General features: G+C 46.0%; 1 protein-coding gene across 2 annotated transcripts in view; it reads left to right on the top strand.

Annotated features, from left to right (window-relative positions):
- The window catches only part of LOC127690892 (ubiquitin-conjugating enzyme E2 E2), a 284,805-nt gene extending 270,147 nt beyond the window's left edge, over positions 1-14,658 (top strand). For both annotated transcript variants that reach the window (XM_052190448.1, XM_052190447.1), the window contains one exon: positions 14,440-14,658. In XM_052190448.1, coding sequence (XP_052046408.1) covers positions 14,440-14,537 — 98 coding nt within the window. In that variant the 3' untranslated portion in view covers positions 14,538-14,658. The remainder of the gene's footprint in view (positions 1-14,439) is intronic.
- The last annotated feature ends 8,029 nt before the right edge of the window (positions 14,659-22,687 follow it).

The raw sequence follows: 22,687 nt of genomic DNA, 5'->3' as shown, positions 1-22,687 counted from the left end.
TTAGAATTTAATGAAAATGAAGGCACAACATACCCAAATCTTTGGGACACAATGAAAGCAGTGCTAAGAGGAAAACTCATAGCCCTGAGTGCCTCCAAAAAGAAAATGGAGAGAGCATACACTAGCAGCTTAATGACACACCTGAAAGCCCTGGAACAAAAAAAAAAAAAAAAAGCCAATTCCCCTAGGAGGAATAGAAGACAGGAAATCATCAAACTCAGGGCTGAAATCAATCAAGTGGAAACAAAGAGAACCATACAGAGAATCAAGGAATCCAGGAGCTGGTTCTTTGAGAAAATCAACAAGATAGATAAACCCTTAGCCAGACTGACCAAAGGGCATAGAGAAAGTATCCAAATTAAAAAAATTAGAAATGAAAAGGGGGATATAACAACAGAAACTGAGGAAATCCAAAAAATCATCAGATCCTACTACAAAAGCCTATACTCAACACAACTGGAGAATCTGGAGGAAATGGACAATTTCCTTGACAGATACAAAATACCAAAATTAAATCAGGACCAAATAGATCATCTAAACAGTCCCATAACCCCTAAAGAAATAGAAGGGGTCATAGAAAGTCTTCCAACCAAAAAAAGCACAGGACCAGATGGTTTCAGTGCAGAATTCTATCAGACCTTCAAAGAAGACCTAACACCAATACTCTTCAAACTATTCCACAAAATAGAAACAGAAGGAACACTACCCAATTCCTTCTACGAAGCCACAATTACGCTGATACCAAAGCCACACAAAGATCCAACAAAGAAAGAGAACTTCAGACCAATTTCCCTTATGAACATCGATGCAAAAATACTCAATAAAATTCTTGCCAACTGAATCCAAGAACACATCAAAACGATCATCCACCATGATCAAGTAGGCTTTATCCCAGGGATGCAGGGTTGGTTCAATATACGAAAATCCATCAATGCAATCCACTACATAAACAAACTCAAAGAAAAAAACCACATGGTCATTTCATTGGATGCTGAAAAAGCATTTGACAAAATTCAGCATCCTTTCATGCTTATAGTCTGGGAAAGAACAGGAATTCAAGGCCCATACCTAAACATAGTAAAAGCAATATACAGCAAACCGGTAGCCAGCATCAAACTAAATGGAGAGAAACTTGAAGCAATCCCACTAAAATCAGGGACTAGACAGGGCTGCCCCCTTTCTCCTTATCTTTTCAATAGTGTACTTGAGGCACTAGCTCGGGCAATTAGACAACATAAGAAGGTCAAGGGGATACAAATTGGAAAGGAAGAAGTCAAACTATCATTATTTGCAGATGATATGATAGTCTACCTAAGTGACTCAAAAAACTCCACTAGAGAACTCCTACACCTGATAAACAACTTCAGCAAAGTGGCAGGTTATAAAATCAACTCAAGCAAATCAGTAGCCTTCCTATACTCAAACGATAAGCAGGCTGAGAAAGAAATTAGGGAAATTACCCCCTTCACAATAGCCACAAACAGTATAAAGTACCTTGGGGTGACTCTTACCAAACATGTGAAAGATCTGTATGACAAGAACTTCAAGACTATGAAGAAGGAAATGGAAGAAGACCTAAAAAAATGGAAAAACCTCCCATGCTCATGAATAGGCAGGAGTAATATAGTTAAAATGGCCATTTTGTCAAAAGCAATATACAGATTCAACACAATACCCTTCAAAATCCCAACTCAATTCTTCACAGAGTTAGAAAGAGCAATCCTCAAATTCATCTGGAATAACAAAAAACCCAGGATAGCTAAAACTATTCTCAACAATAAAAGAAATTCTGGGGGTATCAGTATCCCTGACCTCAAGCAATACTACAGAGCAATAGTGTTAAAAACTGCATGGTATTGGTACAGTGACAGGCAGGCGGATCAATTGAACAGGATTGAAGATCCAGAAATGAACCCACACACCTATGGCCAATTGATCCTCGACAAAGGGGCGGAAAACATCCAATGGAAAAAAGATAGCCTTTTCAACAAATGGTGCTGGTTCTATTGGAAGTCAGCATGCAGAAGAATGGGAATTGATCCATCCTTGTCTCCTTGTACTAAGCTCAACTCCAAATGGATCAAGGACCTCCACATAAAGCCAGACACTCTGAAGCTAATAGAAAAGAAACTGGGGAAGACCCTTGAGGACATCAGTACAGGGGGAAAGTTCCTGAACAGAACACCAATAGCTTATGCTCTAAGATCAAGAATTGATAAATGGGACCTCATAAAATTACAAAGTTTCTGTAAGGCAAAGGACACCATCAAAAGGACAAATCAGCAACCAACAAATTGGGAAAAGATCTTCACCAACCCTACATCAGATAGAGAGCTAATATCCAATATATATAAAGAACTCAAGAAGTTAGACTCCAGAAAACCAAATAACCCTACTAAAAAATGGAGTACAGAGTTAAACAAAGAATTTTAACCTGAAGAACTTCGGATGGCAGAGAAGCATCTTAAAAAATGCTCAACTTCATTAGTCATTAGGGAAATTCAAATCAAAACAACCCTGAGATTTCACCTTACACCAGTCAGAATGGCTAAGATTAAAAATTCAGGAGACAGCAGATGTTGGCGAGGATGTGAAGAAAGAGGAACACTCCTCCACTGCTGGTGGGGTTGCAAATTGGTACAACCACTCTGGAAATCAGTCTGGTGGTTCCTCCGAAAACTGGGCACATCACTTCCAGAAGATCCTGCTATACCACTCCTGGGCATATACCCAAAAGATTCCCCAGCATGTAATAAGGATACATGTTCCACTGTGTTCATAGCAGCCCTATTTATAGTTGCCAGAAGTTGGAAAGAACCCAGGTATCCCTCAACAGAAGAGTGGATGCAAAAAATGTGGTATATCTACACAATGGAGTACTATTCAGCCATTAGAAACAATGAATTCATGAAATTCTTAGGCAAATGGATGGAGCTGGAGAACATCATACTAAGTGAGGTAACCCAGACTCAAAAGATGAATCATGGTATGCACTCACTAATAAGTGGATATTAACCTAGAAAACTGGAATGCCAAAAACATACCAAAACATAATCCACACATCAAATGAGGTACAAGAAGAACGGAGGAGTGGCCCCTTGTTCTGGAAAGATTCAGTGAAGCAGTATAGGGCAAAACCAGAACAGGGAAGTGGGAAGGGTTGGGTGGGAAAACAGGAGGAGGGAAGGGGGCTGATGGGACTTTCGGGAGTGGGGGTCTAGAAAAGGGGAAATCATTTGAAATGCAAATAAAAATATATCGAATAAAAAAATTAAAAAGAAAAAAGAATTTAAGTGGAAAAGAGTCAGACACCCAACGTGGACCTCTGGGTCTACACACATAGCACATGAACACATGCACGTGCAGCTCATGGACTCGCGACCCCATGCCGTATCACATGTACATATGCACATGTGCCACAGACACCAAAACCTAAAAGAAATTGCAATGAGGTCAGCAAAATAAGGCACAGGAAATTAATGTCTCAACACAAGCACAGCAGTGTGTTTGCTGTATGGGCTGGACATTGTTAACCTTAGTTTTGACAGACTAAAATAACCAGCTAATGGCATTAAACCACTAAAGTTTTATATTTATGTTTTCCCTGGAGATTTAATTATTCATCTTAATTTTAGCTTATAACTTCATTGTAAATTGAGGATGGCTTGTTAGTATAACCATGAGCCTCTTAAGAATTCCACGCGCATTTGATTAAGCAGTTAGCCTTACTCCCAGGGCCAAAGAATCTTAGAACCATTGGGTAGGGAAGGCTGGAAACACCCTGCTTCCTGCCCTGGGATCAGCCAGGGCCTGTCCTCTTCCCAGTCCCAGTCCACACACACTAGAGTACCCTGGGGCCTCTCCTATGTCAGAAAGACTTTACCGAGGCTTAGGCTTAGTCAAAGCGAGAACTAGACTTAAATTACTGAGCTAAGTTTTATTTCCGCTCTTAATCCACTTACTTGCAGGAGGTTTCCTGGTTAAGGAGCGGGCAGCCCAGGCCACCTGGAGCTTGTCTTGGTCCTCCCGCCCTGGTTTCCTCTCTTCTGTGCTTTAATACTGTTGGATTGAGGCACACTTATCTGTCTGTCTGTCCTCTAGTAGAAGCTGTCAAGGCTGGCTCATGCACTGGACCTGAATTGACTGCACAGTGGCTCTTGCAGCTTTCTTAAGGCAAATCCTGGTATTCAATGCTCATCATATCTTTGCATACGTAATTAATATTTTACTGAAACGTTTTTGTGCTATTGTCAGTCCAGGCAATTTAAATATGTAAAACTCTCTAGGTGCTTGTTAAACTTAATTTGCAAGAGAAAGACAGTCCCTACCTCTGTGGAAGCCCTGGTCTCCCCTCCAGGACTCCACCTCCTCACCACTTGGTTTCCTTAATTTCTTTTACTGTGAGCCTTTTCGCTTTAACTGGACTGCATCCTTTTAAGACTTGAGTAAACTTCAAAGTGACCAGCAAGCATCGTGCGTGAAAGCATTCCATGTATGGAGTACTAACAGATGGCTATAATTAAAGGGGTGCACACTCTATCGATGCTTGCCCAGCAGTTTCTGAGGCACAGAGTCCTGTAGCCTGCACGCCTTGATTGATCTTCTAGGCCTAGTAAGTGTGGCCACCAAAACTGTGCTCTCGGCTGCTCAGACACAAGTGGAGCCAATTTAGACACAGGAGGTATTTTAGCTTTGCAAAACAGAAATGTGTGTTGCTGTCCCGCAGTCCCTCAGAACATTCGAGGCACTGTCAAGAATAAGCTAGACAAAGGTAACTTATTTACAAGTGAGAAAGTAACTGCTCATGCCGATGTAAGTATGGATGGCTGGGGGTTACTCCTAGCCTCTTCCTGCCCCTGTACTAACGTGCTAAATGTATAATCTCTATGCAAATGCAGGAAGCATATTTATAACAGAAACAAATACAGTGAATTATAGAAAAATAGGTGGAGATATTTTAAGTATTCGTTAAAGCCTTCAGGGCAAGAGAGTAACTTAAACATACGGCTGCTATAAAAATACCTATTTTAGAATTTAAATGGGATTGTATGATTTAGTTCATGTTACCACATTTAATTTTGATGCCAAAAAGCAGCCCCCAAAGCGTCTTCCAAAAGAGTTTGTGAGACTGTTGACTGCTCATCATCAAGCATTTACAGACTAGGAGGCCTCACTCTACTCTGGTCGGTTTGTTTGTTTCTTTGTTTGTTTGTTTGTTTGTTTGTACACAGAATCAAAGTGTCATTTATGTTTCTAGTACAAATTCTGTCATGGTATCTAGGCTCATGTACAAGGCCCTGAGTTCACTCCTCAGCTTCCCCAAACCTCCCCTCCACACACACACAAGACAAATGTGGATTTGGATTAAGAAATCTTAATGGATTAAGACCTCTGTAGGTGAAATGTGGAATTACCCAAATGGGGAGTGTTGTACTCAGACCCAAGTGTATACAACCTACTCTTCCTCTGCTCCCTCCCCTCTCTCCGTGTCTCCCTCTGTCTCTGTCTCTGTCTCTCTCTCTCTCTCTCTCTCTCTCTCTCTCTCTCTCACACACACACACACACACACAGTATTAGTTACTTTCCTTGTTGCTGTCACAAACTACCAGCAGCAACAACCTGAGAAGTAAGGTTTATCTCGGCTCTCAACTCAAGAGAACGTCCTGGCACCTGGAGGAGGAAGCCATTGGTCACACAGTATCCAGTGTTAGAGAGAGAAGTGTGTGAACAGGAGGACTCACCATTGGTCACACGGTATCCAGTGTTAGAGAGAGAAGTGCGTGAACAGGAGGACTCACCATTGGTCACACGGTAGCCAGTGTTAGAGACAGAAGTGCATGAACAGGACTCAGCCTGCTCTCTCCCTTCCGCTCAGTCCAGGGCCCCAGTTCAAGGAGCAGCTCATGGGCGACAGGCTGGGTCTTCCCCTCTCAGTTACGCCAGCCTTGGCAATCAGTCCCAGAGGCTTGTCTCCTTGGTGATTCTAACTCTTGTCCAGCCTATAGTAACTGTAACAAATGTTCTTTCATTCCCCATACTCTGTTTCCCTTTATGTTTCTCAGCGGCCTCTTGTTCTCTTTGAAGTACATTCTTGTGAAGCAGATGGACCTTGGCTAAGGTATTAGGATGAGACTCAGAACATAGCATTTTTCTGGGTAGAGTGTCTGAATCAGGAAGGGGCAACAGGCCTGAGAAATAGCCAAACAGGGAGGGGTCGGGAGCAGCCAGATGCAAGCTGGCCTCACCACTGCAGAGTCAGTCTGGAGGCTGGAGGGGTCTGGAAGACCAGTGACTACTAATGGGCTTCTGGGGGAAAGGATGGAAATAGTGAAGTCAACTGGTAGAGATTGAATAGCCGTAAATATACTAAAACAGCATTGGCATGTGACCATTAATCAGGAAAATTGTACAATATGTGAACTATATTTTTTGAGACTTTTTTTTAGTAGTATCTCTTCCAATATCTTGACATTTTTATTTTCTGGTCTTGCTTGCAGCATCTGAAGCTTCGGGCTATAGAATGTGAGTCAAGTTACGTGTAGGCCTCTGCTTTTGAGGCACTCTTGGGAAGTTTTGATTAACTAAGCCTAGAACTGCTACCAGTGGCTTGCCATCTGTGCTGAGCTCCACAGATCTGCTCTTAACTGCTCACTCCATGGTCAAATCACATTGATTGAATGTGCTAACAGAGACTTAAAGAAGTTTTTAAGTTTTAAAAGTATATGTTGTGTGTATGTTATTTATGTATTCAACTTTGTGTAATACACGTAGAAGCCAGGGGCTGGTGTCACATGACTTCTCAGTCTCTCTCTACCTAATTCTTTGCTGCGGCAGTGTCTCTTACTTAGCCTGGAACTCACTGCTTCGGCTACACTGCCAGGCCAGGAGCCGCAGGCCAGGAGCCACAGCCCAGGAGCCGCAGCCCAGGAGCTGCAGGCCAGGAGCCGCAGGGATCCCTCCGGGTCTCCAGGGATCGCATGCTGCAGCCTCAGGTGCTGGGGAGCGAATGTATTCACATGGTTACAGCTATGGTGAGCACTCCACCAGCAGAGCTGGAGCGGTCTCGGGTGCAGAACTGTCTTCTGAGGTTGTGGCTCGTGTTTTCACTATTTACTGAGCAGTCTCAGAGTGCTCCTCGGAAGCAGGTTTCCTTCTCTCCGCACTGGCTGTGCTGTCTCCCTGACTCAGACGTCTCTGTCCCTGGATGATATTTGGCAGATCCTGCAATGTTCAAGTTCCTTTCAGCTCTCCAGTGATCGATCTGATAGGTCCCAAAGCCACACTCAACCGGAACCATTTCCTCCTCCCTCTGGGTGACGCTCAGATGCCTCTTTTCTCTCTCCAGGGCCTGGCTGCCCTGGGCTGAGAGCTGAGGGCTGTGCATCCAATGTCCCTGAGCCCCCCTCCCACAGTTACTGTCTTTCTGGCCTCTTTCCTAAACCCTGACATGTCCTCCAAGCCTTCTTGTGACAGGGCCAGAGGCCACATCACATGAGGAAGTTTCAAGTTTGTTCCCCAGTTCCCTGACATGCAGGACCAGACACTGACCCTAGTTCCTCGAACAGCCCTTCCCTCGCGATGCTCTAGTAAATGCTGGGCAGCTGGTGGAGGCAGGGCCTGAGGATCTGCAAACAAGAACACAGTGCAGTGCTCTTCATCTAGGTCCCATGTGGCCAAATACTTCTTCCAGAAAGCCCAGGCTGCTTTTTCCTTCACCTGTTGTCTGCTTGCATCCGGTGGCTATGTCTGGTAAATGAGTATAGTTTCTGTATGGATGCTGCCTGGTATTTTCATCTAAAAAAAAGGAGTCAAAGTGAAGCCCAGAGGACACGGAGACTGATCTGTTAGCGTCAGCACCGGCCTTGTTCAGACACAGACCGCTCTTACATACAGTGCTGTTTTCTGCTCTTGCAGTTACCGCAGTTGGATACATTCTGAAACCATTAAACCTCCAGAAATTAACACTTTACACACCTTAAATTCCATGCTGTTCTTGGTAGCAAGATGAGACTGTCACAATGTAGGCCGTAAACGCCTCTCAGCCCTTCCTCATCAGCGGCTGCACTCATTGTGGGCCGACCACCCTACTACACATGCTCAGCCCTTATTCCACTCAGTGACAGTGGGTGTGAACACATGAGAACAGAGGTGACAGGAAAGGCCGCCCACACTCTCTGGTGCCACTGGCCACCTGTCAGCAAACATAGAAACAGGGTGTGTAGGCTTCAGTCCCGCGCACAGTTGCAGGCCTCCCTGCGTGTCAGAAGTGAGGGTACTCTCCTGAAGTAGTGTTCAAGTTAAAATGTCAGACCTCTCAGCACATAGCACACTGCAGTATGATCTGCGCGGTCAGCCCACGGCTCACCTCTCACTAAGTCTAGGACTGGCAGCCAACAAAATGATGAATCAGGTCCAGTTTGTAGCATATTCCAATTTCAAGCTACCAACATGGTCCTCCTAGAACTCTCAGTTCACACAGGATGTCCGGAGACATGCTGAACTTCCCACCATGCAAATGAGCACCAAAGATGAGCCCAGGCTGTGGCAGTAACAAAGGCAGGCAGGCAAACAAGGGAGAGTGTGTGTGTCATGTTTACTAAAAGTATTTTATTAAAAATATTATAAGTTTATGTAATTTTACTTTTAAGAATGGTTGTGTTCTAGCCGGGCGTAGTGGCACACGCCTGTAATCCCAGCACTTGGGAGGCAGAAGCAGGTGGATTTCTGAGTTCGAGGCCAGCCTGGTCTACAGAGTGAGTTCCAGGACTGCCAGGACTACACAAAGAAACCCTAACTTGAAAAACCAAAAAAAATAAAATATAATAATAATAATAATAATAATAATAATAATGGTTGTGTTCAAATTCCTACAAAAATGAGAACTGCCCAGCAGGTAGGCTACACACCACCCCTCCCCCACAGGCTCTCCACCAGTCCCTTTGCCACAGGAGCGCCCTCAGCCTGACACAGCAGACAGCAGTGGTCCTGGATGCAGCTACAAATCACCAGCTGCCTGCACAGCTCACCTGACTCAACCTCAGCAACGGACCACGCTCAAGTTTCCCTCCTGTCCCTGCCAGAAAATAGGGAACGTCCGCAGCAGCACAGACCTTGCTCTCAAAGCTGGAGCCTGTTTCCCTGGGCTTCCTGGCTCTCCTTGCTTGGTATGTTAAGGACTTCTGGAGTCAACTCAGACAGGGCATCTTCTTCCTAATTAGTCCCAAATGGGAATATTACTGTCCCTAGAACAAGGAATGTTTGATACTTCTTTTAGCACCCTTAACCCTTAACTAATAACAGCAATTCTCGCTAGGTGTACTCAAGTTTTGTTTCTTATTCTCAATTTAAATCTAGTTTTAACATGTCTGCCATTTAATTCAAATCATTTCTCCTTGATGTAGTTTGGATCTCAAATACCCACTAGAGGCACTGTGATGGCATGGTCCCGGGCCCATGGGCTTATTGGGACGTGGTAGAACATTCAAGAGTTGGGGCCATTCAGGAAAAGTAGGTCATTGGGGACGTACCATGAAGGGTACATGGGTTCCTCTCTCCCTCTCTCGCTGGTTTCTCTAAGTTCCCTGAAGAGTTTCTTCCACCCTCTTCCTCTTTCTTCTGCCGTGATAAGCTGAACCAACATCACACACACCATCCAGCAAGCAGGAGCTGGAGTGTGAGAGGAAGAACTGACTCCTCCTCCTGACTTGTCTCTCTGAGGCATTGCGCTGCAGCGATTGAAAGTTAACAGGTTCATCAAATCACTCTTTGAGTTGTACGCAGGCACCTCTAAAATACTTCTTTCAGACAGTCTTTCTGCCTCGCATTAGACCCCTAATAAATAGAGCAAGTTCCGCCAGCACCCAGAGCTCCAGCTTCTTCTGATAACAAGTCAGTCCTTTACCACCTTAGCTAGCAGAGCAGGGGAATGCCGGAGAGCACTGCAGCACGCCGCAGATAGCAGGGGCCGGTGGCCCTGGGAGGAGAGAACTCAGTTGCTCCAAATCTAATCACATCAGTGTTCTGAAAGTTAAGAGAAGGAAAGGGAGTGGGTATAATACCGACTCACCCACCCAGGTCCCAAAACCTACACAGTGAAGTTCTAACAGCAGTCAGGAAAACAACAATCAGTGATGGAGGTGTGGCCCAATACTACAAAGTGCTGGGCCGGAAGAGAGAAGGCGTGACAAAGAGGCTGGTGAGATAACCCATCAGGTAAAGGGCTCTCCTGCCACACCTGGTGACCTGAGTCAGTCTCCAGGATCCACTAGGTAAAAGGAAAACCATCTTCTGTAAGCTGTCCTCGGACACACACACACACACACACACACACACACACACGCACATAACCAGATCTAGATGCACTCCCCAGTTGTGTCTGAGTGGAGATGGGCCTTGTAAGCAGGACATCACACCAGAAAATACTAAAGAAAGATTGACTGCTTTTGTCAGTTAAAAATGTTAACCTGCACATGGCAAGAAAGCTCGGAACTGGGTTAAAGGAGAAGAGCTAACAGCACATGGCAGGTGAGCGGAGTCATCCTAGACGCATCAGGGTTTGCTGTGCTGAAATACTAAGCAGTCTGCACTAAGTGTCAGTGAACAGTCTAAGATGACATTAAATGTTCCCATCATAATATGAACTTCTGTGGTTCAAAAAGTAGGAAATATGGTGGTTTATGACTTTAGCAAACTCATTGGCAAGCCTTTCTGGGAGTGTTAGAGTCCGCAGCAGACACAAGCAGGACCTGTTTTGTTCCCAAAGTCTTTTTCAGCACAGGGCAGCTGTTCTTCCTGCTCGCACGAGCACTTGTGTAAGTACTGTGTGGACAGTTTCCACCGAGGGGTGTCACTCCTCATCAGACTGTTTGCCAGGTGGGAACAAGGCCTTGCGTTCCGTGTCCAGGCTCTTCCCTGTGTGATCTGTATTTTATATTTGGCTATGAAACACTTTATAGTCCCACATCCCACTTAGGACACTTGCCACATTTAAAGATGTGTGTAAGTATGTGTGTGTGTGTGTGTGTGTGTGTGTGTGTGTGTCTAAGTGTGTGTGTGTGTGTGTGAATATGTGTGTATGTGTGTGTGACTATGTGTGTGTATGTGTGTGTGAGCGTGTGTGTGAGTTTGTGTGTATGTGTGTGAGTATGTGTATGTGTGTAAGTATGTGTATGTGTGTGTGAGTGTGTATGTATATGTGTGTGTGAGTGTGTGTGTGTGAGTGTGTGTATGTGTGTGAGTATGTGTGTGTGTGTGTGTGTGTGTGTGTGTGTGTGTGTGTGTGTGTGTGTGTGTGTTTTAGATGTGACCATGACCAGTGCAACCGTGGTACTCCAGCCAGGAAAGTCAAATCAGAAGGAGACGTTTGGCTGACGTCTTTGAGGTGCTGAAACAGATGCTGGCTGAGACCCCACTGAGCTTCAGTCCTTTTGTTCACTGTTAGTGTGAGCCTTTGAAAATGGAGAGAGCACACAGCACACAGCTTACAGAAGATGAAATGCAAATTGTGAACAAATGCAACAAGTGTTAGATCTTAGTCAGCATCAGGTTAAACACAACACAGCACTTTTTTCTGTTAAGATGGGGGAAATTTTAATTAGTAATAATTGGTGGATGAACAGAAAGAGTACATTTTCTTTCTTTTATTGAAGACGGCACTTGCCAAAGCTCAACATGTACCTGTTCTGGCCCTACAGCACGTCTTAGACATATCTTCCCTCCGGAGATCCGCGGATCTACTCTAGACTGGAATAGCAGCTCTTGTGTGTTTGTTTGTGTGTTTGGTTTGGTTCAGAGTTTAGTTTTTGGAGATAGTGTTGCTGTGTAGCCCAGGGCGGCCTTGAATTCATGCGTGTCCTGCCTCAGCCACCTGTGTCCTGGGATCAGAGATGTGCCACCCTGCCTGGTGTGTAGTGTTAGTTCTCATGGCAAACAGTCCAGTCAGTATGACCAGTGGAGAATGGGAAGCAAATGCCTGCTGTAGGGATGAGTGCTGCAGTTACGGAAGGTGACGAGCTTGGTCTAGGCCTGCATCTGAGAAATGTGCCCGCTACAGAGGAAGGCAGCCGGAAAGAGCGTCTGCCCTGGACTCTCCATACACAAGGCTAAGCATCAACCCACTGCTCCAAAGATTGCTCCAGAAATCGAGTAGGACGCACTAATTCCAATACTCACTTCAGCTCGCTGTTAGTGGCTCCTTGAACTACTGAGGCCTGTGAGAATATGGGTCACAGCTAACAACCAGGAAAGTCAAGGTCTGGCCCCTCACTGCCCATCTTGACAATGTACTCTTTGACTCCATTATCCTGAAGCCTCTTCAACATTTTTTTTAACATCAAGAGCTACTTTCTGGGGACTGATGAGATGACTCAGCCGTTAAGAACACTGGCTGCGCCTCCAGGATAGTGACTGACAGCCGTCTGTAACTCACTCAGCTAGAGCGTTCGTGGGAGCGGCCAAGTGTGTCACTAACAGAAGATCTGTAGAATGGAGGGTGTGTTCTGAGGGACCCTCAGCTTTGCACTCCAGGGTTTCCAGACCTGGGAACAAGCCGTTAAACCCAAGGCAGAGAAGAGAGGCACCGGCCACACTTCCGCCCCTACAGTCATGCCTGGCTTCAGCTTAAAGACCACAAGTTAAGAAGTAACCTGGCCAGTGTGCCCCAGGGGATGTCTGCTGTGTCTGGCTCCTGGTTGGGTGGGGTTGAGGGGGTAGTGTTCTTGATGTGGACGTGAGGAGAGTCACAGAAGAACAGAGCAAGCCCTTAGGCTGCTGACTTCTGTGATCCGAGTGAGGTTAGAACTGGCCTCTTCCTTGGGGTAATTATAACAAGATAACTCAGGCTGGGTCTTAGCTTTTGAGCTTAGCTGATGGGGAAAGCTGATATTCCTGTGGCGTCTGCCTTGCTCGGTCACAGACAGTGCTGACCACACGTCTCCTCCACACACTACTGGTTTACATTCAACATTAGTTCTTGCTGCCATTTTCCCGTTAATCCCTTTTCAGGTAACTGCTCTGATAAATCCACATTTTCACCACCAAATATAGAGGAAATAAACTTCAAGGGGAAGAATGAAATGAGAACCAGAGTAAACCGGATAAATGGCAGGCTCTCCAGAAAGCTGCTGATGCTGGGAAACTGCTTTCACTTTTTATCCCAACAAACACTGAGGCGCCCCCTCTCCACCAAACACACACACACACACACACACACACACACTGAGGGCAGCAGGCTGGCTGCAGGCGCCCCTGGGCCCCTTGCTCTGCCTGTGCACTTGACCCCCTTTCTCTTGCTTCTTCCTCCTGCCAGCCCCTGGGAGATCTGCGGTGGGTTTGTTAAACAGTTACCAATATTTCTGGGCCTTGTGGACTTGGGTTGGAGAAGAGGAGGCATTCTCCCTCCTGCCGCTTACTTCCATGCTCCACATGCTGTGGCCATCCTTACAGTGTTTGAGAGCGCTGCTGTGGTGAGAGCCACACATCTACGGGCAGCCCCTCCCGTAGCCTGTTGTATTCCGTAGCTGCCTGCACCTACTACGCACTGGGTTGCTGGAACAGAAGGGATAGATGGGGAAGGGGCGAAAAGAACGAGGCCAGGATGAGTTTACCGATCGAGGCCCCAACTTTAATGGGGGTCAGACCTTTTAACTGTTTGGACAAATCCCTCCCCTCAGACTCCAGGCTGAGTTCCGGGGAAGGGGAAGTCATCTGGCTGTCCTTGGCTCCACTGCTCAGGCAGCTGGGTGGGTCACCTGGTTAATTCAGGAATTAGTAGACCTGGAGGAACACTGAGCTTAACCTTCACACTGAGCTTCTCCACCCTAGGTGGGGCAGGATCCTGACTAGCATGGGAATCCACGCTCAGCGCTCAGCTTAGGCTGGGAGAAGTTCACCTTGACCAATGTCAAGTACACTCTTTGTGCTCCACCCTAGGATAAAAATGCCTGCTGTAACCTACTTCCCTATTATGCCCTAACGTCAGATTCCTGCCCAAAGCCAGGAATTGTCCTTGGCTAATGTCAAGTTCCTACCATGTGGCATGACTCCACAATATGGAGTCCACAGTAGCCCGCCTGTGCCTTCTTGAGGAATGAGAGCAGGGGACCAGCCTGAGAAGTGTGTGGTGTGGTGAGGGCAGGGAGAGACAGTGTAGCTTGTCGGGAAATAGGTATTGGTATTACACAGGCAGCGACTCATCCTCCGGGCTGGCGGGCTGGCAGGCTGGTGGGCTGGTGGGCTGGCGGGCTGGCGGTGGGCTGGAGGGCTGGCGGGCTGGCGGAGAAGCTACAGTGGTGTTCACACACACACACACACACACACACACACACACACACACACACGCAGCCGTGATCTTACTCCGGTGGTATTCAGGGCTTTGCTCCGTGGTGTTGACCTGGAGCGGCATGCTCCTGTGCACTGACACCTGCCTCTCTTCTCTTGCAGCTGACCCTCTGGTGGGCAGTATTGCCACCCAGTACATGACCAACAGAGCAGAGCACGACCGGATGGCCAGACAGTGGACGAAGCGGTACGCCACCTAGGGGCCTGCGTGTGCCAGCGTGTGCCAGCACATTCACCAAGTGCATCAGTAGCCCACCTGCCCCTCCAGACCTCCGTTCTGTTTCCTGTTTTTATTAAATTTTAAACTGTTTTGTGATGGTATGTCATTTGTCCTCCTCCTTCCGGCTGCCACCTCCTCCCCTTCTCTCTGCCCCTCTTTCTCCCTTTCATTCCATTTTTTGTTTCTGTTAACTTGAAAGAGTTGGGATTCTCCCACTGCAGTGTGGATGGGAGCTTCTGTTTCCAGTATAAACCATGTTGGAGCTGTATCAGTAAGACCTTTCATACAGAGCTTTGTGCTACTGTGTGCTTTGGGTTTTCCTTGTTGTTCTTTGTTTTTTTTTTTTTTCTTTTATGTGCTCTTGGGGAAAACACACATTCAGAAGTATATCTTGTTTCTACTTAAATGTAGTGCATAGGGTTAATTTTTTGTACTGAAGTCTTTATTGGTGGGTGCATGCTCCTGGGAACAAGGTTTTGTACAAAAGGTCCAATCAGAATCACTGTGCATTACTGAGACCCTGCCTATCACTAGCCTTCTGTTCCCCACACAGAAGACTGTCAGATTGAACAAAATAATATGTATTTTGATTTACTTAAGTGCTTGTAAATTTCTTAGGGACCTGCCACTTTTGACTGTGGATCAGTTGATGTATACTTGTATTATTAATGCCTCAATAAATCACTGTGGCGGATCAATGCCCTTCTGCACCAGCCTTTGCTTTGTGTCCTAGTGACCTACACAGCCCCACGTGCACTGAGGCTGGCCTCTTCCCAGTTGGTTAGTTTTCTGTGTGCTCTTTACCTCAGATCATTAAGGCCCTTTGTAGTGGAGCTGCTTATTAGCACGTGGGATGTGTCCAGCTGCCTGCTGATTTCACGGTCAGTTTATGCATTGGCCTCCATCCTTTTTGCTAGAGCCATCTTTATTCAACAATGACAATATGACTATAATCACAGCCTGCTTGAGAATGAGCCATCTACGCTGATGGCTGTGCCCAGGAACTTTCAAGTTCATTGTTCTTTTTCCTAACACAGTTTGTGGTCTTTCCGTGGCCTTCTCTCAGAGATTCTGCCTTGTTCTCCATCATTTCAGTGTAAGGAAAGTCCTCTGTGTGGGTCACGGTTGGCCGCAGTCAGTGCAGGCACAGGGACGCAGCTGCTGAGGGTGGCAGCATGTGCCACCAGAGACAGAGGGGCAGTGTGGGCCACAGGATCTTCCACCGCTTTAGTACATTCCACTAAATAACATCTTTACTGCTAAGTGGTAGAACTGATAAAGAACTCTCACACCTCTCCCTACTTCAACATTTAAATATCGATTTTAAAATATACTGGTTTTGTTAGTTATAAGTGGTTAATATTTTTAAGTAATTTTAAATATTTGAGGTGGTAACTTTTAAATCTTAATTTATGTATATGGGTGTTTTACCTGCCTGTGTGTCTGTGCACCAAGTCCAGGCAGCGGCCATGGGGATGAGAAGAAGACACCTGGAACCCTAGCACTGGTTGTGAGCCGCCAGGTGGATGCTGGGAATCGGACCAAAGGCAACTGGAGAGGAAAGAGCTCATTTCATCATCTGCCTTACAGATCATCGTGAAAGGAGGTCAGAGCAGGAAGTCAAGGCAGGAACCGTGCTCCCGTGATCGTGGTGTACCACGGTAGCCTTACGGGGCCAGATTTATACTGTCGGATTTGTGGCAAATGGTAATATTCCATCATTGTTTGAGTGGTGGTTTTTTACTACTTATATGTGAGGGAAAAACACATTTATTTAGAAATCATTTTTCCTAGCACTAATTTTACAAGATTCGTGTATTTGAGATCAGCATGGTCTATAGAGTAAGACTGTGTATATAGAAAAAAAAGGAAAGAAAAAAATGCAATTATTTGTAATATGTCAAAGTTTATATAAAATTAACTTGTATTAAAGGTATATAATAAATATATAATAGATATGTTATATTTATATAAATATAATTTTAAATATATAAATATAAATAAATATATAAATATAATATTAAATAAAGATATAAAATTCCATCTTGCAGAGTACTACAAAAATAACCTTAAAACAGATAAATTTACCTCCCAGGTTTTATAATTTATGTTTGGCTTATTTTATTGATCATGGAGGACTCAGAGTGGTCGGGGTTCTCACAATACCTCCCCTCCACCCAGGAAAAGAGCTACAGGCCATTAATGGCTGCTGAGGAGAATCAGTCTTCAGGGATACATTCCCGGAGAGTTATCCATCCCAGGTGGTCAGCCCAAGGCACTTATACATATACTATATGTACTCAGTAGGGAGGATATGTGTATATGAAAATAGTAATTAAGAAAAGGAGCCATGGGGCTGGAGAGATGGCTAAATGGTTAAGAGCACTGACTGTTCTTCTGAAGGTCCTGAGTTCAAATCCCAGCAACCACATGGTGGCTCACAACCATCCATAACGAGATCTGACGCCCTCTTCTGGAGTGTCTGAAGATAGCTACAGTGTACTTAAATATAATAAATAAATAAATCTTTTTTAAAAAGGGGGAATCCATGAAATAGTGAGTGGGGTGGTACAGGAATCGTTGGAGGAGAATGTGGGATGGAAATGATGTGAGTACAAAACTCATGCATGAAATTCTCAAAAAAATAAATGCTTAAAACTTACTTAGCTGAGAGAGAGAAAGATCATAGAGTGAATGCTGGGTCTGCAGACATGAAGGAAAATCACAAATTAAGAATGGAGAAAAAGTTTTAATTTTTTTAAAGTGTGATTTTTTTCAGTGATAATATTACTTGTGGTAAAAATTTGAGAGTATATTTGAGGAAGGATGAATACACAACTATAATTCTAAGACAAAATCTATAAATAATCCCTCCTAACTATCCTCTTACAAACAGGATCACAGCAGGTACTGAGTACCTGGGCCACCAAGCTAGAAAATTGTGCTGGCTAGTTTTAGGTTTTAGGTCAACCCGACACCAACTAGAGTCATTTGAGAAGAGGCAGAACCTCAGTTGACAAAACACCACACTGAGAGGCTTACGGGCAAGGCTGAGGTGAATTTTCTCAACTGGTGATTGGTGTGGGAGTACGCAGCTCCGCGTGGGCAGTGCCACCCCCGGGCTGTCATCTGGCATGGTATAAGGAAGCAGGCTGAGCCAGGCATGAAGAACAAGCCACACAGCAGCACTCTGCCATGGTCTCTGCTTCCGCCCTGCCTCCAAGCTCCTACCTGACTCCCATAGATGGCAGACCACAGATATAAGGTAGAGTAAACCTTTTCTTCTTAAGTTGCTTTTGCTCATGGCATTTGATCACAGCAATAGAAACTATAACTGAGAACTATTTCTTATGTCCTCTGGTAGTTGCACAAAGAGAAGTGGTCTCATCCCCGGTTCTGTTCAATACCTCCATCCCTCCTAGAGCCTCCTGTACAACGATCAAGTTCTGCGCTACCTCGGGAGTTGTGCTGTGCTGCCCTGCTTTGATCAGCGAATTGGTAGAAGTCGCTGGGGGGCTGGAAGGAAACTGGAGGTTTCAGGAAGGGCGTGTCTGCAGGAGCAGACTGTCCTGCTGAAGTGCAGTTGGTAACTGCTGGGGCGGGGTGTTCCTGTAGCAAGAGTGCCTATGCAGATGGATTAAACAAGCCCAGTAGCACAGGGCTGCAATCCTAGCTGCTCGGAAGGGTTGCAAGTTCAGGAACAACTAGCACTGCTGAGCAAGTTCAAGGACAGCCTTGAACAACTTACGAGACCTAATCTCAAAATGTAAAATGAAATGAATCAGTGGTAGAGCTCTTGCCCAGCGTACATGAAACCCTGGGTTCTCTGAACCATCATGCCAGGTGTGGGACTCTGATGTGTGTCGCAGAAGTACCCAGGAATGGGCTGCACTGTGCTGCAGGGCAAGGAGTTGCAGAGGGAAATGACCACGGCATGGACAGTAAACTCCATCCTGTTGTGGGGAGTGTAGCAGCAAGGGAAGAGTGTGGTTTGGAGATGTGTGCCTCTCCTCTCTCTCTCTCTCTCTCTCTCTCTCTCTCTCTCTCTCTCTCTCTCTCTCTCTGTCCGCTAGTGCTGCTGCAGATAGGGAATTCGAGTGACAGGTAGGCACAGATCTAAGAGCTGTAAGAAGCAGAAGCAGCAGATGCTGCCAGGGAGTCCTGACATCTGTCTCCTCAGATCATCAAGATCAACCCTATAAACTGGGGAGCGATGCCGCCTCCCACTTATTAGTAAGGAGGCAAGCCCACAAAGCCTGTGGCTTAGCTGAGGTGATCCACCAAGAGGGACCTCGCAAGACTTAACCCTCCCGGCCTTACACACTCCTCTCTCATCTTCACATCCTTCACTGCAAGGAGGCTGATCCTGGTAGCCAAGTCTTCAAACCACACACACTCCACAGCTTTAGTTTTGGACATATTTTAATGAATAGGATGACAAGGGGCTCTGGACAGTACAATCTTATGTGGGGACACGGCAGGGGCTTTCCAGGGGATACTAACATTCCTTTTAAAAAATAATATTTTGCTTATTTATTGTGGGAAGAGGGCAAGACATATGTGCCCCAGCACTCCTGTGAGGGTCAGAGACAACTTTTGTCTTAGTGTTGTGATCATAAAAAGAGAAAGAGGTGTGAGACTGTAGTATGCGGTGGTGTAGGGGGAAAAGTAGGCCCCAGCGGGCCCAGGCCAAAGCTTCCCTTTTCCTGAGGGACCAGATAGACACTGGTATAGTATAGTATAGAGTTTATTCAGGGCATGAGAAGGGGAGTTAAGAGGGTAGTAGAGGCAGAGAAAGGCAAAGAGAGGGAGAGAGTAGAGAAGCAGCCATGACCATATGGAGAGGAGGTGAGGGGAGGAGAGCCCAAGAGGGGCAAGAGAGAAGCTGAGAGTGAGAGAATACGAGATACCAGAGATGTAAGTAGTAGGCCAGGCCTTCCTGGCTGTTGCCAGGTAACTGTGGGGTGGAGCTTAGACAGAATCCTAACATTCCCCAGTTTTGTCACCCCAGAAGAGGTGACAGTGAAGCAGGAATAGGGTCGTTGTGAGATCTGGCTGCTTCATGCTCACACTGGGGGCAACAAGTCTCTGGGGAACCTAGAGAAAGGGGTATGGGGGATGTTTGTCCAGTCTCAGGAGGAGTGGCTGCTTCCTTGTTATCCAAGGTCTGTGGAGCCCTCTGAGGATAGGTCAGAAGAACGGGTCCAGTAGAAGCTGTCTTTGTCCAGAGAAGCTGAGAGGAGATTGGAGCATCTGAAGGTTGCTTCTCTGGAGCTGTCCTGGATGTAGCAAGATGGACCTGGACTTGACAAGATGTTGAAACACATTAGTATAGGTAGGGAATAAAATTAAGTACATTTGAGAGAAAAAAATTCTTAAGATGTGCAATTGAAATCCAGAGGAATCCCACCCTTTAGAAGAGGTAACATGGGAACTTTGGGCAGATGTACTTATCTGGATGGAGCCTATTTGGTCCATGAGAGGTAGATTTGGGTAGGTTTCCTATAGCTAGCAAGTTTACCCAAGAGATAACAACATGAGTTAACCACATGAACAGTCTTTAAGATGAGCCTTTAGTGGAGCAGAAGGAACAAGATTAAAAAGTTGAATTATATAGTGGAATGTTTATTATTAGAGTTAGGCAAATTTATAGGAACTCAGATAATGTTAGGACAGTGACAAAGCAAGAATAGGAAATATGAAGCATTTAATGGAAGCAGAGTTTAGGTAAGGAGATAACTGTCTAGCTGACAATGTAGTCCGAAGTCTGAGGAATAAACAATAATGTAGTAGTTATATTATTTTTAAAAATGACAGATTCCAATGGCCAGCAGTTCTCTGTGGTCTCTGGTCTCCACGGTGACTTGGGCTGTCAATCTGGCTTTCAAGCACAGGAGACACAGGGCTTTTTCTCTGTGGAATGGATATGCATGACATGAGAGATGGCTTACTTTGATTTAGCTCAGTCATTTGACTCAAGGTATCTGGTCTTGCGCACTGCGTTCTTCAGTGATTATTATATCACACACAGTCTAGGCAGCATCCTGTAGCAGTGTCCACATCTTCTGAGACCTCATGGGAGAAACTGTTAGAGGCTTTGGGGAATTCTGTGTGTCATGAATTTAATAATTAACAAACTTCTGACAGGTTTGAGCGTGAGATAGAATAGCAGCCGTCACAATAGGACGAGAATCTTAGAATAAGAGAGCTGATGGCAGTAGTGGCATAACACTGTAATGACAAAAATATGTTTGTCTAGGCAGATTGAGGCCTGTGACACAAACTGAGCACATGGGCTATGGGGACAAACGAGGGTGTGGGTGCACGGATAGGTAAGGCTTGGGCCTTTTTCATTTACCAGACTGGCGGTAGTATGAGTGAAGATCTCTTAAAATATATGGTTGAAGACAATTTAGCGCCCACAGGGTGAGAGGGAAGGGAAATGCCGGAAAGCAATCCAGCCTGGTCCAGGGATTCCCTCGCTATAAGAGCACAAGGGAATTTTAGATTGCTTTTGAGAGGGGAAGTCACCCAAGGGTTATATGTCTTAACACGAATGTTAGTCAGGAGGTCAGTCATATGGACTGGACATTGAAAACCAACCCTTAGCCCAAAAGAGGCTGGGCAGGCCTTGTCTGGGCCTATGAGTGCCTCCCATCAACAGGAGAAACTACCAATTACTATGGCCGGTGTGTGTTTGTGAGATTCTGCAGTCTGGCAGCAGAAAACGTAAACTTGTCTGACAGAGGCGGGCTGCCTGCGGGAGGCAGCAGCTGGCACAGCAGGTCTGCATGGCTGTAGGGCAGAACTTCCTGCCAGCAGCAGGAAGTCGTGGCCCGTGATGGGCGGGGAAAAGAAAGGACCTAAAGTAGCTTGTTTTGTATCTTAGCAACGCACTTGTGGCTCTGTGCAACCACCCCACACCACACCTAGAGCTGAGCTGAGGGAGCCATCTGGAGGATAGGAGAATGAGGAGGCAGGGAGGAGGGAGGCAGAGTTCCAGACATTGCAGAGCCGGGAGCCAGACCTCCTTTTCAGGCAAACCAGCCCAACCAGCAGATTGCAAATGAGGGGGGGGGGGGGGAGAGGAAAGATAACAGACTGACCCAAGGGTAAAACATAGGAGGGTAACCAGGCCCAGCCTGGAATTCTCAGTTGCAAGAAAGAGGGGGAAATCAGATGCAAGGGAAAATGAGGGCCAGTGAAAAACTGAATGTCTCCCATCCTCAAGGACACCACAGGGGTAGCTCCAAGCTCAAGAAATACCTAGGACCATGCAAACGGCCGTTCTGACCAGTGGGTGATGGGTGCTTACTGGACTGGGGCTGGTGAGTGTGGCTGTGGCTGAGATGGCATGGAAACCTGCAGAGTTTCTGGATCCAAGTTATGGAACCAATGTTGTGATTATAAAAAGAAAAAGAGGTGTGAGACTATGGTATACGGTGGTTTTGGGGAAGGGGTGCCCCAGCGGGCCCATGCTGAGCCATCCCTTCCCAGAGGGAACAGATAGACACTGGTATAGTATAGAATAGAGTTTATTAAGGGCATGGGGAGCGGAGTTAAGGTGGTAGGAGAGGCAGAGAAAGGCAGAGAGACAAGAGTAGAGCAGCAGAGACAAGCCATGACCATGTGGAGAGAAGGGGGAGGGGAGGAGAACTCAAGTGGGGGCAAGAGAGAAGCTGAGAGTGAGAGAATAAGAGATGCAAGAGATGTAGGAGAGGTAAGAGAGAGAGGAGGCTGAGCAGCCCCTTTTGTAGTAGGCCAGGCCTACCTGGCTGTTACCAGGTAACTATGGGGTAGAGCTTAGACAGAATCCTAACAGAGTTTCATTGCTATACAGACACCATTACCAAGGCAGCTCTTATAAGGACAACATTTAATTGGGACTGGCTTACAGGTTCAGAGGTTCAGGCCATTATCACCATGACAGGAAGCATGTCAGTGTCCAGGCAGGCATGGTACAGGAGGATCTGAGTAATCTACATCTTCATCTGAAGGCCATTCCCACATGGTTAGGAGGAGGGTCTCTCTCATTGCCCATTCCCACAGTGACACACATTCTCCAACAAAGCCACACCTCCTAAAAGTGCCATTCCCTGGGCCAAGGATATTCAAATCACCACAACTTTC

This window comes from Apodemus sylvaticus, chromosome 8, assembly GCF_947179515.1.
Source record: "Apodemus sylvaticus chromosome 8, mApoSyl1.1, whole genome shotgun sequence".
Lineage (NCBI taxonomy): Eukaryota > Metazoa > Chordata > Mammalia > Rodentia > Muridae > Apodemus > Apodemus sylvaticus.
Note: the sequence above shows the minus strand (reverse complement) of the source record. Positions and strands in the feature narration are given on the sequence as shown.